Raw genomic sequence first — 18,868 nt, 5'->3', positions numbered from 1 at the left:
TACGTTCATGTATCAGGTCTTGGAGTCTCTTTGTCATTTGATGAACAAACCTGTGCGTTGAACCAGGCTTATTTTCTCAATGATCAAGAATCGAACACGTCATTTGACGATGTGGCTTCTACAAAACGCCATAAAACAGCACGAAAGCTTTTTGTGTCAACTGAAAATTAGTCTTGCTTTCGTCAACACGACATTAGTAAATATGATATCATAGAATGAGAAAAATTCATTCGACCAGTTTTGAAGGATTATTGTATAAGAATAATTATCTACGTAAGATTGGACACGGGGCAAGTGTGATTTCGATGACACCTTCAACTTTGATTTCTATAGTGAATTATCGATAGTGATTAATTACCGACAGTGACAACATTAGCCGTAAAATTTACATTTTCATTAGTGATCGAGGAACGGCGTCAAAAGCGAATCGCTATCAGAATTGACCCAGGCTCGTGTGTCATCAATGCAAATGCCTCGGGGTTTATTCACGGATGATGGATGTGGTCGGAATGCAGTGAATTATGGGAGAGAATAGTGCAATGACAATCCCCGTGTCCAGCTGTCGAATATAATAAACCCGTCTGCAATTAATATTATATGCAATATTTAACATGTAATCAGAATCTTTCCCACGCTTGAGTCGATAGATTTTATGCCGTAAAATCCATTCAGGAAGTGATTGAGAAACGAAGGTAAAGGTAGCGATCAGTCATTTCTTCATCTGTTAATGATCCGCGAATAGTTTTTTTATATCCTGTATATATTATTAGAGAGTTTTCACGCATGTTCGCCTACGATTTTGAATCGTCAATAATGTTAGCGCCTAACGAATTAATGTACAATGAAAATAAAGCTGTGATAGCTGTTATGCCCAACTATAAACACGGGTAAAACTGTCGTCTAACTATAAGCGATCAATAATAAATGATCCAACGATAACAGCGATCAACTCTTACCTGTTCGCCGAAGATCTGTAAAGCGTTGTAGAACAACTTTCGATTTTTATTCACGCTTCTTCGCTGGTTCAAGATATTTTAAGACCAGTTACAAGGTGTCAGCTCTTCAACGTCCATATACGTTACAAAACACTTGACCAGTAGAAGAAAGAAGGAAAAAGAAAAAAAGAAAGAATCCACCAACTTTTGCTTTGACATAAATTTTATCCGCGTTCAGAGATCGTGGAATCATAAATATTATCTTGATTTCATTGGTGTACGAAAATTTCTTCGACGAGGTTTTACTCCGAACGTTATTTCGCTTCGATTTAATCACCGTTTCTCAGTCCGAAGTTAAGACAACGCGTAACGCGTCGAAACCAGATCGTATAAAGTATGATCATCCCTAATTGTAAATCTTGTTCCGTCAAAATCGGCCAGTCATTATCAGCTAATGGGTTTCCGGCGTCAACTGAGGCTTGACGAAGGGACGGAAGAGGTCCCAATTGGCAGCGACAGTCGACGCGTCGTTAAGTCCTTGGAGTAACAGGACGCCGTTGAGCATCCAGCCGGAAGTCGAGCATGGAAGCATGGAAAATACAGAATATATCATCGGTAATTGGTGTTAGACGATGCCGCGACGTTATTTCTTCCTCCCCGGCTTAAATCGCTCCTTCTTCCTCAATCACCGTTTCAACTCGGTCGTTCGTTGCGTAAAAAGTGCCGCAGTCGATCCTCCAGGATCAACTTTTACGCATCGGTGAAGTTGAGCATCGAAAATACGGTGAATTCACAATTTTTTATACTCAAATACAGAACAATTTTGTTTTAATTCCTGATCAAAGTCAGCAGTGTTGATAATTACAAATGACAATCAAGATCCGCTCTTTTTACAGCCAATAATTATGCATGCAAAGGACTTTGAGTGACATGATTCATACACCGCGTTTATGTACCAACTGTAATATTTGTTATATTGAAACAACTGTAAGCCCGGGGGAACATTGTTTGTTTAAATAAACCCCCCTTAATTTGTTATATTGAAACTCGTTCTGTTTGCGCAGACATATAATATAATAACCGTGCATTCGTGATTGGTAACAGACAATCTCTACAAGGTACTACAGAGTTTCCGGTACCATTAACCAATTCTGTTTCATTGAAATCGATCAGTTTGAAGAGGCGTGTTTCCACTTTTTGACCCTCGCTCGCTTTCCACTTCCTCAATTAATTACAGTGGATTCCCCGAGAATTAATTGATTGGATTGAATAAAACCTTCTCCCAATTGCATTGCAAAGTTTTCTTACCGACGAGAAAGTTTTCTCTTTTATTCAGCCCTCCCCTGCACTGGAAAAGAAAACAAACGTGATTTACGATGAAACGTAATGAACATTTGACGCTGCGCACAAGTTAAACGAGCCGCGGAATAGCGGAGAAAATCTTGAGCTTTAATTTATGGTTCATTTACTGTCTAATATAGTGTTTATAAACGTGTACTTCTACCTGCTTTCTGCAGACCTCTTCGGTATTTCGGTTTCCACCCGAGGTAAACGTGCTTCACTCTTTCGACTATGTACGGCTTGGATAAATTACCCCCAAACTATTCCACCGAAGCTTACGCCTCGAGAGACGAAAGCGCAATCTTGCTACAGATGCAGTGCGTTGTCGGAGATAATTAGACGTGCAGGAAGCTGCGGAGGAGAAGCTACAAAGGCTGTTAATAAGAGTTAACGAATGAGCCTGGCTCCAACGGCTGACTGATAATAACAGCCATTAAATTGTCCCGCAAATAACGAACAGCTTCTGAGATCTTTCGATCCCAGGCGTTTATTTTCACGCAGCAGGTGGTATATAAAGAGTTTGAACGGGGCTTGAAAAGAACAAAATTGTCGTTTCAACGATTACGCGTCTGTTCCTCTGTTCGTGCTTTCCCAATCCCGTCATCTTTACAGTCTCTCTTAAACTCGCCGACTACATAAAATTCCCCTTTTGTTTCCCTGGAACGATTACAAACGCCGCATGCCGCTGGTCTCCGGCACTTTACACTCGTACGTGAGTCTGAAACGACGCAGAATGGTCGTTTATTCCCAGGAGAAAAATTTCAAAGGTCTTGGTACCAGGCTCGTAAAGTCGCGAGCATCCCTCCGGGCCTCGAATCTCTTCTCTTCGTTCCTCTCTTCGATGTCTTATGCTCCTGCTGTCGCCTGAAAGATGACGACGAAAAGCACCCGGCTTAGAACCGGCACGAATTCGCGAACCCGTCATGCAAATTTTACGTCTTATCCAGACTTCGCCACGCGGTTATCGCGCAGCCTCCCAAACGAACGTATAAAGTATTTTATACCGACGTGTGAATTTTCAAGGCAAGTCCTGAATTTCAGGCGTGGATTTTCAATCCTCGCTTCAAAACAGGATTATGTCCCATGCGATCCATTTTTATTCTGATCTTTTCACGCGTATCGTCAATTTTGCATCGAATGAAGAATATTCTGGTCCTCGAACGAGTTTTTTCTGTTAAAAATATTACAGTCATCAAGAAAAGCAAACAAATACTGCGAATGAAATTTATCTACACGTTAAACAATTGCTTTGTATTCTTCTTTCGAGTGATCCAATTTTCCACATACCTTGTACAGGTCAGAAAAATGAGACATCGTTACGAAGTCATGGCTGCTGCAATTTTTTTTCTTCAAATTTAATAACCTGCGCGAGATAATGGAGAGACTGAGAAGCTGGCGCTCGACACAATAATGAGAAATTGAAAGTCAAAGTGAGAAGCAATAAAGAAAAAGGGGAAAGGCGTAACTGTTAATACATTTCCGGCTGCCTTCACTTGCGGTATGGAATACTCGTTAATTGACTTGCAGGTTATTCCAGTAGATCTTCTTGCTCACAGAAGCCTTGAGAAACCTTACGTAAATTGCTTAATTATCGGTTGGAAGAAACAGACGGAAAAGATGCTGTACTTACTGAAATGACAGAGTTTTTTCGAGTAAGTCACATCGACTGAATCTCAGTCCGTTTTCCCCATTTCTCTGAAAAAGCAACCCATGCCGTCGATCCTCGGGGTTACGTTTTCTCCATTTCACGTCAGGAAACAGAAATTGACAGGCCGGTCGTTAGAGAGCGATTTCATTGAAGACTCCGGCACTTGAAGCGACAGGCGAATCACGCCGAAGGCAATTTTGCATTCGACATTTCGGCCCGAAGTATTCGGAGTCTTTGAACTCGCGTGTCTCATTAATTATTCTCATCAATCTCCGCGAAAGTCGATGCCAGGCATCCAACGACTTGTAGGCAGTCGTCGCTCATTGTCAGCATTCGTTAGACGAGGTCGACGAGAAAGCAGAAGAACAAGGAGCCTCTACGGTGTTAGAAATTACTGGTTTCAATTTCGGAAATTTTTCCATTACTCTCGCAGTATCATATTTACGTGAAAAATTGTGGATTATCAGAATTTACCGTATTGCGGGATGAATCCATTTCCACACAGCGATTACGAACTTTGCGCATTAATCTTGAGCCCATATTTCGCCTTACACATATCTCACTCCCAAACTCCAATAACAATTCCAAGCCTGTTTTACCGCCAGTTTTGGAGATATTTCGGGTTAAGTGCCGAGAATTTTGTGGACACGGGATTCTGGCACATTCTTCCTCGTTGGCCGGTTAATTTTGCCTCAATTTCAGCCTGACGTTTACCCTCGAGTCTCGAGCATCCAGAAAACTGTTTCACCCCGGTAAATCCGTTCCGCATTATTTACCAGCGAAACGATGAGTTCGTCAGGATTTTCAAAGACCAGCGTTATTTCGCCAGGAAAAAAGTCTCCCACTCACATTGTGCTCAGAATATTTTATCCAGACTACGCAGAGATGTTTGAAATTTCGTTCTTGGGTGACTGGATGAGTTACAATTACAAAGAGAATAAAACTTTTATTTTTAGTTCCAAGGCTTCGGTACAGCTAGTCAAAGATTGTTGATGACACTTACGAGTATTCAAAACCTTTGGGTTTGAGCAGTTCTTCCAGATGAATTTCCCGCTTTCCATTTCCTTGTTTTCTTTTACAGCCGAGCCTTGAATCCCTGCTTTTACATAAAAATTAGATCAAATTACTCGGTGAAATGAATCTGACGTCAAAATTGTACCGAGGGTAACTGGGTAGTCCGAAGAAAAGAATATAAATGTAGGCAGAACGAGAAGCTTTTCACCGTGTCGTGGAAACTGGGTCTCGTAGTTTCCCGCAGTCTAAATTATTACGATCCACACAACGGTCGGGTTCACGAGAATTCCCCCGGCCATTTCGGCCCGGAATTAGAGAACGAATTGTTCAATTTCAGTTGCAAAAGTTACTGAAATTAACGGCAATCTTACGGTGTTTGAAATATTCATCTGTTTCAAGGATTCTTATTTTAACTTTTTTACTAACGCGGATCTGAATCATTCGAGAGAATGGATTGATGATACGATTGAAGAGAGTAAAGTGTATAAAAAAAGCCGAAACGTTACCATTGGAAGCTGTACGAGTAAAAAAACCAACAAAGACGGGATGAACGGACTTTTTTTCATCCTTTTTCACTGACAATCAGTCCAGATGACGACGAGTTCGGATGTGTGTGAAATTATTGTGGCTTGCCGACCGGGACCGAGTTTGACAAAAGCGCGACGGAGAACACGTACTCAGTGATCTGCGGGAGTGTAGTTTGTAATTAAACACCATGACGTGAGGGAGATAGTATCGGGACGGGGCTTTGCGTTCTTGTTAACCTTCCAGATCTAGATTTAGTGATCCAGGTTGCGTGGTTCTCAAAGGAAAGAAACGCGAGATTCTTGTTACGCAAGACCGCCCTTCAACCTTCACCTTAAATCGTAACGGAATTAACGAAATAAATTTAGTCGTAAAAGTCTAAGCTGCAAAATACAAGTCAGAGATACTTGTAACGAATGTCTAACTATCTTTTCGATGAAACGAACAGGCCTTGATGTTCTGACGAATTTATCGGCCGTTTTTTTTCCATATTTATCACCTACACGTATTCAGTGTCCAAATTAAACATAATCGTTGCTGATTCGGGCAGCTTGAAGGCAAAAATAAATTCCATTCAATAATCAAGAAAGGCACGGTTTCTTAAATGAATTTTTGTAAATAAGCAAATAAGTTGGTCACTTTTTAAATTCAGATACCTAATTCCGTTTAACATTTTTTAATTAGAATAAAACTTCTCGACGCCTCAATTATTCTTGTTTATTTTCTGACGAAAATAAACTTTTCAACAAACGTGATTGTCGTTTGAAATATTTATCCTCCTGTATGAAAATTCACCCGAACAGCTAGTCGTGATAAAATATGAGAAATGAAAATCTCTGATTTTTCTGAAATATTCAATCATCTGCGAGTTATTTTATACGATGTCTCGAGTCTCCGAACAGCTAGAAATTTTTCTCAAACTCTTATTCGGCTGCAGCCATGCAGCTGGAAAAAAGGGGAGGTCGAAACACACGCTGGCAGGAATCGGGCATACGAATGCACCTATGCATAGTAATGCGTTCGGGACCAAGGGGTAATATCCGTTTACAAATTCTATCCATTGTCCCCCCTGAAATTCTTGACAGTGAAAGAATCCTAGAATATTTCACGCCCGGTGTAACACATCGGAGATAAATAAACACAAACGAGCAACGGACTTCACAGCACCGTGGATAACGTCGATAAATGAGATTCCGTACCGTCGGATTACACGTCGTCTTGAAACTACATAGGAGCCGCTGATAAACCTGAAGTGATAATTTATCAGGACCATTGCAATATTCTATGTGGGTCGTCAGGTCCGCCAGAGAGAAGTGTCATCGCGTCTAAGTAACTTGTCGATAGGTAAGTACGAAGGGAAAAATTCCCCTCCACAGTCGCCTCAGAGGCCATAGACCATGGATGGCGTCCATCGAATAATGGAAGCTGGATTCTTGCGCGTGAATTCTCAGCAGAATCGAGGAATGTTGAAACGGTAAATGCTCCTACTACACGTAGTCAGATCCTGTAAGCCCAACTTACCGCATCATCTGTCACAAGAGTTCCTTTTCCATGGTCTAACGCGGCTCTGTCTTCGCCGAGAAAAGTCAAAGGAACGACGTCTCGTCATCCGGACGGCTGCTCGTTACCTGATCCAGCTTGGAATTCGAGCGATCAAAGCCCAGAACGACTTCTTTCATCGCGAAATGGAGTCTGATGCGGAGGATTTCTCAAGGAGTTCAGCAAGACGAGCATAATCGACATTTCGCACATCATTATCAGACTCTCACGAGACGCCAAAGCGTCTTGAAGATTGTCTCCAAGAGCACGAGGAAGTCGAATCGTGATTCCACCTGGCGGGAGGGAATCGGCGAGATCTAGAACACCGATAAGTGTTCAATAGACGATTGTTTCGAAGCCGATCCACAGTCCGTTCCTAGGTCGTCATTTTGGCGTGGATCAAGTCGATGGAATTGGCTATTACAGTCCTGGCAAGCAGCTACCAAGCCACGTTACAGTCGCTGCGTATTAGCCGCTAAAGGCGCACGACAGGTATCAGAGAGATACGGAAGGCGGAGATGAACTGATTCGGCTAACGGGCGAACCGGAGCTAAGACATCGCGGCAGGTGGGTACGCAGATCTCAGATAAGAAAAATCTATGTCAAAGTCACGCTGTTGCCGTACAGTCCATTATTTATTCGCTAAATACGACGCGGTCCACGCGTCCATGTGGATTGAAAATTACCACTTCAGAAACACCTGGATGTGATTAGATTTTTCTCACGGTCTTGTAAGATCATCTCTCACTCTAGCCTCACTTAATTAGACAAGCTAAGTCTGCGGTTTTGAATACCTTATTTACACACCCTGCAGTAGCGCTCAGGTACTTTTCAGTTAATTACGAGCTTGACCTGACACCAAACTCCTTATCCAAACTCATCTCCATTTGCATTTGTATAATTTGCATTCATCAGCCGTGTGATATTGGGATAAAATTACTCCATTTGTATTTACACTAGCCAATCACACCATTCGATGCTGTCTCTTATGGTGGTTGGATCCATCAACTGACACCAGAAGCTGTCAATTGCGCCACTGGACCGTGGTGTTTGGTAAAAAATCCGTAACAAATTCGAGGATATTTCCAGGACAATTTCCAGGACTTTTGAAGGACAAGCAAAATTAACGGACGTTTCCGGGATCACTGGACACCATGTGGACTGGATTGTTTACCGTAACAGAATCGTAGTTGAGTCAAAGACAAGCGCCAAATTTTTCACGTTACGGATATTTTCAAATGCTGGAAATTACGGCGGAGAAGAAGCCAGCCATTAAATTGCCCGGAAAGGATATTCAGAACCATTCCGAACTGTTTCCTGGCTTATTACGAGCTCGTGCAGCCGTGAATTCTCGTTCCTTTGCATTCCCATGCTCCCGGTGCAACGTCGTCACTCTATTTATATATGTGAGGTAGATGTACTCGAGGCTTTCCACCCGCGTCCGCATCCATGTAGATACCTACACACCTGCTGAATAAATATACCCATGCGCAGTCTGCTGGTGCGATACGAACACTTGCAACTAGAATTTACGCTTATTATACTACCTTGCTATATGTATACTTTTCATACATCGCGCTTCTCGAAACTGCAGAAATCCTGAACGTTAATGGTGGCCCGATAATATCTGCTACGTAATTACGACGTTGCAGGCTTGCGCTAATGTAACCTGATCTTCTTTCTAATATGCGGCTAACGAGCCGTGGGCATAATGATCATTAGACGTTGCAACTGTCTTCAAAGTTGCGTCAATTCGTGTAGAGTCCGACCGTTTTGGGAATGCGATATTTGCCTAAGAGTTGGACGTTATTTACAAACTTATAGCAGCGACTCATTTTCAGTGATCATCATTGAGTTTTCAATATTTGCTAATGATTAACAATCTATCATGGAGCAGGGTCGGTTAGTTAAAATGATCAAATATCAATTCAAGATATTTCTATCGTGGCAATGACTATTTTGATGGTATAAGTGACGTATCAAGTCCAAGATCACATTCTTCTGGGAATTCACATTACCGCATAGGATACAATGACTTTTGATAATCGTCATGAATGAAAGTGAGTTTAGTACGTACAGCTAACGAAATGGTTTTACGAATATCCTGTATCTTACTTCGTGGCAACTGGAAAGTGCTCCCTTGTTTTCACGAAAATGATGAAATCTTGACAATGTTTCCAAAAACCAATCCAGCAATGCTGAAAACGATTGATGCGTAAGTTTCGTGGAATCTATTACACAGCAGTGATGTACATAAATGACCTTGGAAATGAAATGTTGGAGTCTACGACTGCCGAACATAAACCATTGCCAAAAATAGTTTCGAGCTTCGTCTACCTGAGCATTGAAAAATTTACACCAAATTTTAAGAACTCCTATCTGTGTAGAATTGTAAGCTAATCCTGAAAAAGGACGTATACGATTCCATGCGAATCGTTGGGGGTTTCGAGAGGCGGACGTATCAGGGCGTAGAAGCAACAGCGTTCGTTCAGAATACCTGAACCCAGGATACATATTCAATTACGGTTTGCTCCCGAGAAAGACGAAACGTTTTCCTCAGGGTAAGCACCGGAGCTCATCTATACTCCCGACGTGGAAGAGCTCATCGGAATAACAATGAATCGAACGACCTCCTCAAACCGCCATCTAAACCTACCGGGATGCGGGAAGATGTCAACGACTTTATACGCCCACGATGGCATTCTGTCCCGTGGTCAAACCTCACCTGGACTCGACGGACGCTGCTATCCATTCTGGATAACAGTCGATAGTTCCATATCAAGCTGCTTCCACGGTCTAAAGCCTTCTAGCGATCGAGGAGCCCAAGGTGTGTAAGGTTATATTAGGGTGACGATATCAAAGTCTGTTCTCGGAAGATTATCGTTTAAATGAGTCAAGTCTATTTTTGTCTCCCCTCGTGCATACCGTCGTGTGTATACAGAGTACTTTTATCTGTTCTGGGTGAACCGAAGATACCTTTACTTGAAGGGAAAAAAAAGAACAATGAACCGTCGCTGTGACTGGAAGGGCTTAGAGATTACAGGCACTCCGTGCTATTTTCTGCTGAGTCGATATCACTGAAAACTTTCAAGTTTCCAAACAACTGTTTACGTATTTACATATTTTCAACTCTGAATAAAAAATAGAAGGAGTAATCTTGATCAAATTCCGAGCATGAATTTATCGTTACGTAAATCGAACGCTATTGAAAGTGAAAGGAAGTCAAGTTTATAAATAATTCTCTATCTCTCGACGAAATGTATTTTATTGAGTATCGCATCGTAGGTAAAGGCCGAAAACTTGGAACGACAAACAACCACTCGTGTCAGACGATAATGTCCTGCTCTTGCGACGATTTATCAATTTTTATGTAAACGGAATATGAGTAATGCGGTCGATGAAATTATCAGTTTCTTGTAAGATTACGAGAATAAGTTGCCTCGACGAGTCGCAACTCAACTCTAATATATTCCAACATTATCGGAAGCACAAAATTTTTTGAAACCCAATTTTATCTCGATTGAATTACTCCAGGTTCAGCTGGCTTCTAAAAAATCTTTCAGTGAGTTACCTGCGCCAATCGATACGGAAAACAGGTGAGAACGAATAATTTTTCAGCCCTTTGGGCGGAGAAATGGAGACGCGTAGCCAAAGGCACTGAATCAAATGAATGGAAAACCAGTATCAACACAAAATGAGCACGGCCGAGATGAATAAAAATTGGCTCACTTTCGCCACGTGTTTGGCATTTCGGATACTTGATTCCGCGTCGCCCGGCAAAACTCGTTGTTGGATGATCGCCGACGGCGTTCCGTCAATAAACATTCAGTTCAAGATATCGTCATTTCCATCTGCCTGTACCGCAACTCGCGGCATTGAAAATTGACCGGGAAGCGAGAGGAAGCAAAAAGCCGAATACACCGCGTTCCCTCGGGAAATGACGACGCGGTGTTCTGGATGAAGTCTCAGGATCGGTTAATATCGTTTAGATAAACCCCGCTAAAAGCCGTCTCTCTCACCTCGTGAAACCGTAACATCTACAATATCGCGTCTCTGGAGACGAGCCCCTCGTGTTCGCAAATATTTGTCGGATTCCGGTTCCGAGACGCTCTTCTTGATCCCAAAAATTGACAGATGGTCGAAAGGAAGCATCCAGACCCCGTAACACCGAGGATCTGGAATTTGGAATTTCAAACGGTCAGGATCCAGACTGACCATCGTATCTCCAATGATCGCATCCGCGGTCCCGAGGGTCGAAATTCCGACTGTACAATCGATATTCAGGGCATTTCGACCCTGGCCGAAATTTGCGAACTCCGAAATCAGCTCACGTGCTCATTACCCGAATTACACTCGTTTCATTTATGTCGGGTAAAATCATTACGCACCCGGACTAAGAGTCATCCCTTAGACTGAGAGACATTTTTGTTCCGGTTACCGCTCAGTCCTCAACTATTTTCGTTTTTTACCACAATCGAAAAATGTAGTTCTAGGTACAAAATGAAGATTGGTTTTGTAGCTGTTACCGGAAAGTCCAGTATCCGTTACTATTATTTCTCGTTACGATCACTGTTGCTATATTTTCTTGCAACTGTTGCGAAAATTTAATGCTTGTGCAACAATAAATTGACGTTAAAGACTTTTTTAACTAAAAAAGTACAGTAAACCGAACAAACTGATTTTGCGTTTCAATTACCGAAAAAGGATCGACAATAGTGAAAAATGGTTAGGCGTACCTCGTGTTTCGTAATTCCAACAATATTCAAACAGTTTTTTCAACGACATCTGTTTTACTGAATTTTTCTAGTCACCGTAACAAATGAAATTTTTATCAGCGATAGACCGCAGCATCCCTCGCAGATGTTAGGGGCCGGAACCGACCGTCGTCAGACCAATTGAAGCGGCCGTTTCTGCGGGGAGGAGGGTTGAATTACGCTCCGAAAAAGTATACAAGATTATATTCGACGGTGAGATACGAGGAGCGAAGGTATTCCGGACGTCTGTGCGGGTATCGGCCGAGGGGTGAAATCCTTGGGGATGAAAGCGTGGAAGGCTGCAAGGAGTCGGAGACGCTGCCACGCGGCGCGGAGAAATTGTCTCCGGAAAGTCGAGCGGAAGCGGCGGGCGAATTTGCATTTGTAAGAGAAGCCGCGTCGGACAAACCGAGGAGTAATTGAAACGATGTCGACGGGCTGAAACTGAGACGAATGAATAAGGAAAACCTGCGGGTCCTGCGCTCTGAGGAATGGCGGAATCCTCGCAGGTAGGAATGCAAAGCTTCCTCCTTTGTATGCATTGCATTTTTCTAATAAAACACATCGGACGTTGCGGAGCAGTAGGTAGGTGGTACAGCTTTTTTACCCTTCGAGGATTTTACCCCGCCTGGAAGACAAGTTGTGGGAAAGTTTTAATTCAGTCTCGCATAACGTCCGTATTTCAATATTCGAGCACGTGTTTTATCCAATGTTTCAATCCATGAAGAATGTTAGTAGACGAATAGTGGAAAATATTGCTGCCCAGAGTGATGAGTGGTTTTTTCAAACTTACAAATACTTTAATTTGAACTACCACGAGCCGTCTGATTCAAGGTAGTGTCGAAAACTTGTGGTAACCTTCCGGCTCGAAGTGAGTTACGAACTTGAAAATTGTTTAAGATTGTCGGAAGAAACCATCGGCAGGAAGGACACGCTGGATACTTCGGAGATGTTGTATGCGTTGATTAATCGTGGGACTAGATGCACAATAATACCTCAATGGGAACTTAAAAGGTTCTTGCACCAATGTCATAATCCTCACGAATTAGTCCAACGCGATGTGTCGCTGATAACTCAGTTCAATTCGCTCGGAGAGGAATTCACTTCACGGCTCATAAATTCGTGACGAAACGGAAGTCTCGCGTGAGTATTTTCAAGTCAGATCGAGGCAAGATGATATCCAAAACCGCGGACACCTCACCTCCGTTCTCGTATAACACGTTCGAGGCAAGTCGGTGATCGTTACAACAGTGTAGAAACTAGGAAGGATCGAATGATCACGTATGGGTGTAATGATGCCCCCGCTCATTTCCGCGGCTTCCTGTGACTTGATTGAGCAGCAGGCGGTGAGCTGAGGTCGGAAAATTGCGAAATTACAAAATTGGCGTCGGCATTGTTGGCAGGCACAGGACAATTAAGCCGGGAAGGCTGCAGAGCGTGATAACTCGACTATGGAAGAGGCGTTCCTGGAAACGGAGGGACAGGACAGGTGAACAATGCCTACCTTCTTCTCGAATGGTAGAATCGTGAGGTCTTGAAGTGACACTCTCTAAACTTGAATCAGTCAAAATTCACTAATTCCCACTAATAATCGGGGAACCGCTGGAAAAAATTGGTGCACATACAGTAGGATGGTCCAAAACAATCGACTATTTGTTTTTTTTCAAAGACACACGTTTCATAGTTGTAAGAAGAGGAAATAAGACGCCTGTTATAATTTGAGCCCTTAAAGTCAAGATTTAGTGGTCCCTGAACGCCATTTTCCATTTTCCATTTAATTAAGACGCGAAAATAATTTTAGTTATTTCCGAATGTATATAATGTATATAAATGTCCGATGCATATCTGTAAAGTTATACAAAAAAAGTCTCGTAACTTGTTAGTAACTCAACTCTGTCAAAAGTTATTCAAAGTTAAAGTTGAAATTATATAAGAATATACTTTTTTCGAGATTAACATTAAAATACTAGACTTATCCCAAAATATTGTCGGTTTGTTTTTTCGTGAAGCATTTCAGCTGCTATAAAATCATGTCATTCAATTAATCTTCAATTGAAGCAAACTTATTTTGTAATTATTACAAGTGATAATATGTGATACATGGCATTGCACCTCAGGAGCACCTTTTTTTGTTGCAAAAAAAATAAATTTGCTTTAGTAGATTTTCACTTTTTCCTCCTCGTCAATTTCGATGTCCTTGAGTGTGTATTTCGCATTCCGATAAGCCAGATGATCGGAACTAATCCCGAAACGATCGAGCATCGTGTTTTCTAGGTATTTTTGAGAACAGGCTGTAATTGAAATATGAAGAAATAGTTAGCCTAAGATTAGAGGCTAAAAATGGATGTGAACGATTATTTTCAAGGATCCTTTATTCGAAAACACGGTTTCAATTGTCTCTGCAATAAATTTCAGAGCGGTCTATTCTGCACAACCGCGATCTTCGTAAACAACACGAATCTGACAAGTGAGTCATAAACTCCTATAAAGTATCCGCGTAAATTCTCGAATGGAGGCGTACATGGAAAAAGTAGGCAAGTCGTAATTTAAATAGTTACGCGGTTCAAGCACGTTCTGAACTTGACCTCATCGCAAATTGCCGGTATATTATACGGCTAGCCAGGACGACTTTTCAATGTCGAAACGCGCCTCGAGCCAGTCAAGATTTCAGCAGCGACGAGATTCGAACGTGGAATTGCATTTATGCTGTGCGAATATTGAGGAAGAAGGAATCGGCGATCACTCCGCGCAATTTTCGCCGTTTCTCTTGCGATGACTTTTCAAATCGTTACATAATTTTGTCTGATCGTGGTTTCGTTATGGTGTTTATGAACGCGTGATTCAACGTTCGCAACCATCCCGACGATCCTGAAGAAATTTCCGCGAGCATAGTCATGCTAATTCAGTTCAGTTTCTTCTGAAATACGACGCGGCGTGAATACCGCACGAAACGTGACTCCGGTGGTCAGAAATCTGCGTAATTCCGTAGTTCACTGTTGGGTAACTTTCACCGTCATCCATCACGCGGGATGTTTCGGAGAAGAAGTACATTTCACATCTGTAATTTATTCGTCCTTAGGTCGAATTGCCAGACCCGACAAATCAGCGGTTAGATCACTCGACGTGTTGCTGATTCGAGTCGAGAAAGTTATCGCGAACGGCGATCGGCGAGTCGGTATTATGATATTATCACGATTTTTCGGTTCGTATCCGGCATGTGGCGGTTCTGGAATTAAATAACTGCAGGTGTATGAGCGGCAAAAGTCATTGCGCAAAGATCGTGCTGCAAGGAACGAATAAGAGACGCGAACATCTCAAGGGTAAACAGGCGTGGGAGTTCATATGTCAAGGCAAGTAACGCTTATTTTTGCCATCCGAGATCCCGGAGTCGTTTACGTGCGAACTGCCTCGCAGTTTCAATGAGCCAGAGGTTGCGGAGTCGAATGCGTACGCGGAATAAATTTTTGCTAAGGCGTAATTAATCGCAATACGCGAATTGGCGACAAATTTAGGGAACATCGACGATCGTCGCGTCTAAAAATACCGCAAGGAACTCATTGTTCGATCATTTACGATTTTTACGACCTAGCGAAACGGTGAGTGCGATTTTCACGTCGACCTTGATGAAAATATCAACGTAGTTTCGAACATCGTCATTATTGCCGTATCTGGCGAGCTGGACAAACAAGGGTGCAATACTCAATTTCTTGTTTAGCCGTTAATCGTGTTTCACCTAGGCAATGGTATTGATCGAAAACTGATATCGCTATATCGTCCGAAGGTTATCTCTGGGTGTTTGACGATCCGCGATAAGTTTCGTTGCCCTCACTCTCCGAAATGCAGATATTCCATAGACGGGTTTCCAGCCGCACGTGAAAATGTTCGGGAACGGAATCACTCGCTCGTTGTTTGTAATTATCGTCGTCTCCATCTTAGACAATGGTGAGTAAATTATAGGTGAAATTGTATAGACCGTGGTAAAAATCGTTCGAAACGTTTGTTTATATTTCGTGATTTTTGGAGCGACTCTCTCCTCGTTTAAGAATTTACAGGCATCTCGTATTTGAAATGAAACATTCTCTGTTCTATCCTTTGTTGTTATTAAGAAGTTTTAAGACGAGTTTGAACAACTCAGAAGCGGTAAGCGGATATCATTTATGAAAACGGATTTCGAACGGAGTCTTCTGTTTCCTTTAATGATTGTGAAATAAATATCGAGAGCGGCGAAAGAGGTTTATTTGAAGGTATAAGTCAACGTCGACAAAGGTCTGGAAAAATGCATGTTCGGAAACATTGCGTAATCATATTATAAAAGAAAGTAGTCAATTAACTACCAGATTAACGAGAAAAAAAAAGTAGTAATACGAGTAACCGTCTTTTTCAATTTATTTTAGTCAAGTCGTTATCGGTGATTGGCGATTTTCATACAGGGTCAAAATTAACAATTCATTATTTCTTAGCATTACGACTCATCGTTAGTAACGCTTCAATTTGATTGTCGAGCCAATTTCAATTTTTCATGCGAAAGGCTAATGGTGTACATAAACATATTGTAGATAACTATTTTTTAAACAGAGTCATTTTGACGAATAAGCTGTTCTTTTTTTTCAACAATTTTAACATTGTCCCAAACTGGTAATTTGTTCATTTACAAATAAGGACATCAACAATACTCGGTAGACAATAAATTGACATGGATTTAGTAAATCTTGAAACTTCATTAATATGTCTCAAACTCTCTCTTCGATATTTTCTGAAATTAATATATCTTGCGATCTGCAGTGCTTCCCCAATTTTTCAAAGAGTGAATCTCGAGTCACGATCGATTTTCATTACGATTACAAAAAGGCTGATTACACGAGGCGTATCCACGCCTATATCAGTGAGAGAAGCGTTAGTTTTGATAATCAGGAAAAATTTAGCACACCTTTCACGTAAAGATAAGCTGAAAGATAAGGGCGTAATCATTTCGCGCATCGGGGGAAAAAAAAATAAAACTCATTAACACACTCGTACCGGAAATGCCACGTTAATAGCCTCTTAGTCATTTTTCACTCATCGCAATAAGACGGAAACATTTCTCCAGGGTCTTCGCTGGAATGTTACGTCTGCACGTCCCTCGATAACTCGGCCTGCACTTCGTCCTTATCCGGCCTAACACCGACTACCTGTTCCTCATCGGAGGTTTCCGATTTGACCACGACCACCGTCGCCGAATACTCGAGCACGACCTCCATTACCACCGAAACAATGACCGCCGAGGATACCGAGACCACCGAGACCACAGTGACGACGGATGCCACTTCCGATTCATCGACGGAATCTACATTGTCAAATTCGACGTCGAAATCGACGACGCTGGTTACGGAAACGGAGAATCCGATGTCGACGATTTCGGTGGCAACTCTCTCCTCTACCTCGACAACCGTTTCCGAATCTTCGGAGACAAACACAACCGAAACATCAACGTCAAGAGCAGCTGACGGTAGGGTGAAAACACAGCTGAATCAATCGCTTGCTTATTTTGCAGAACGATGCGTACGAGTCAGGACTTGCGATCACTTCCAAAAACGGCTTGTACGATTGCAAATTTCAATTTATACGGAGAAAAACATGCGGTCAATTGTCTTGAAATTGACGTTGAAAACTTTCATCACTTGGTATTCCCTTGCAATGTTTTTCAGAGGGCACTTTAACGACGACGTTATTGACAGTGGAAGGGAATGCCAGTCGATTACTGGCGTCGGGAAACACCGAGCAAGTTGTACGAGTGATCAGAGACACTGCGGAAAGTTTTGCCTGCTACACGCTAACTGTGGTCGGTAAGTTGACTGATTTCAGGGTCAATTAATGGCACGGTCCGACGGAACGTCGACTGTGAAAGAGACTCGTCGAGAGCTCTTCGATATTTTACTTCCGAAGATCGCGGGCTGTAAAATGGTTGCATCGCGTGAATAATTTCCTCGAGCTTTCTCCCCGAAAGTGTTTTTTCAACACTGCTCGTAATCCGTAATCCTTGTTTCCATATCCCACGGTCTTTGCATCACCCTGCCAACTCTACATTTTCGGCGTGCGAATAGTCGAAGGTGTGCCCGTGGCTTTAGGAATTTTCCACAAATCTGGATTTCATTCGACTCGTTTTATCTTTCTTTACAGTAAACGAGACAGAAGTGACAGAGCGAGGCTGCGTAACGATGGATTCGACGGCCTGCGACAGCTTGCAAGAGGCTAATTATCCCAGCCTAAATTTGTCAACCTGCGAAACTTGCACAGAAGACGGTTGCAATTCGTCCGGAAATAACTTGTCCGGAATTTCATCAGCGTTTGTATTGTTAACCATGTTAGTTTTGACGAGATAACCTGCTCGTTATCTTACAGAGTATTTCAATAACTATCAGCTGAATCTATTCTGACCAGATTTTGGGAATAGGTTTCTCAATTCAAAAGTTAGTTTTAGAGGAGCACAAATTATCACGTAATATCGTTAGTATAATTAAGTATTCCTAACTCATTTCAGCTTACCACAAATACAAAATATGCTGCTCTGTTCAACATCGGTAGTCGTAAATATTTGTAGGTATATGATCGAGGATCATTTTTATGTGTAAAAAAGATTGACTATTCAGTGAAATAAAATTTTACCAACCAAAGTCCCTGGTCTCACGCTCTCTAAACCACCAGTACGATGACCGATGTTTAAAGCGGTGTAGGAAAAAATCGTCTGGAATTTGAGATGGGACGGAGAAAGAGCGAATAGTGTAACCGATCCATAAATTCGAGTAATATAATATTTGTTCGGTAATAATAATCCCAGCAGGAAAGAGGTAATCCAAGTAAAACCACGACTCAATCGAATAACGCGTTCATTTTCATGCAAGGTATATTTTTTGAACATGTTTACCTTCTCAGATCCATCGTTTTAATAAATATTAAAGTGCCTATCGGAGGTTAAGTTAAGGCATAAGCACACCGTATCGCGTCACAACGCGATGAGCAATCTCCCTGATGGAACAACGATATATGTAGTGTGTCTAGATGCTTATACATCACGCCCATTACGATATTACCTCTTGTGTAACGGACCGATGCGCCTTACATCCACCTCCATAATG

The 18,868-nt window shown here is 42.0% G+C and overlaps 2 protein-coding genes across 4 annotated transcripts in view; one reads left to right on the top strand and one right to left on the bottom strand.

The window, feature by feature from the left end:
• Positions 1 to 4,850: 4,850 nt before the first annotated feature.
• LOC124178330 overlaps positions 4,851 to 18,868 on the bottom strand; it is a 40,467-nt gene continuing 26,449 nt past the window's right edge. Inside the window, exon 3 of the mRNA XM_046561569.1 lies at positions 4,851 to 5,020. Coding sequence (XP_046417525.1) covers positions 4,851 to 5,020 — 170 coding nt within the window. The remainder of the gene's footprint in view (positions 5,021 to 18,868) is intronic.
• On the top strand, positions 14,411 to 18,404 carry LOC124177174 (cell wall protein DAN4-like). Of its 3 annotated transcripts, none has more exons than XM_046559266.1 (5): positions 14,411 to 15,106; positions 15,538 to 15,698; positions 16,843 to 17,241; positions 17,441 to 17,578; positions 17,913 to 18,404. In XM_046559266.1, the coding sequence occupies exons 2-5, from the start codon at positions 15,635 to 15,637 to the stop codon at positions 18,113 to 18,115; spliced, it is 804 nt and encodes a 267-aa protein (XP_046415222.1). In that variant the 5' UTR covers positions 14,411 to 15,106; positions 15,538 to 15,634; the 3' UTR covers positions 18,116 to 18,404. The 3 variants fall into 3 exon arrangements, with proteins under 3 accessions (XP_046415222.1, XP_046415221.1, XP_046415224.1); XM_046559268.1 differs by lacking the exon at positions 14,411 to 15,106 and adding an exon at positions 15,146 to 15,352; XM_046559265.1 differs by lacking the exon at positions 15,538 to 15,698.

This window comes from Neodiprion fabricii, chromosome 3 (assembly GCF_021155785.1).
Source record: "Neodiprion fabricii isolate iyNeoFabr1 chromosome 3, iyNeoFabr1.1, whole genome shotgun sequence".
NCBI lineage: Eukaryota > Metazoa > Arthropoda > Insecta > Hymenoptera > Diprionidae > Neodiprion > Neodiprion fabricii.
This window is presented reverse-complemented; position numbering and strand designations above follow the sequence as displayed.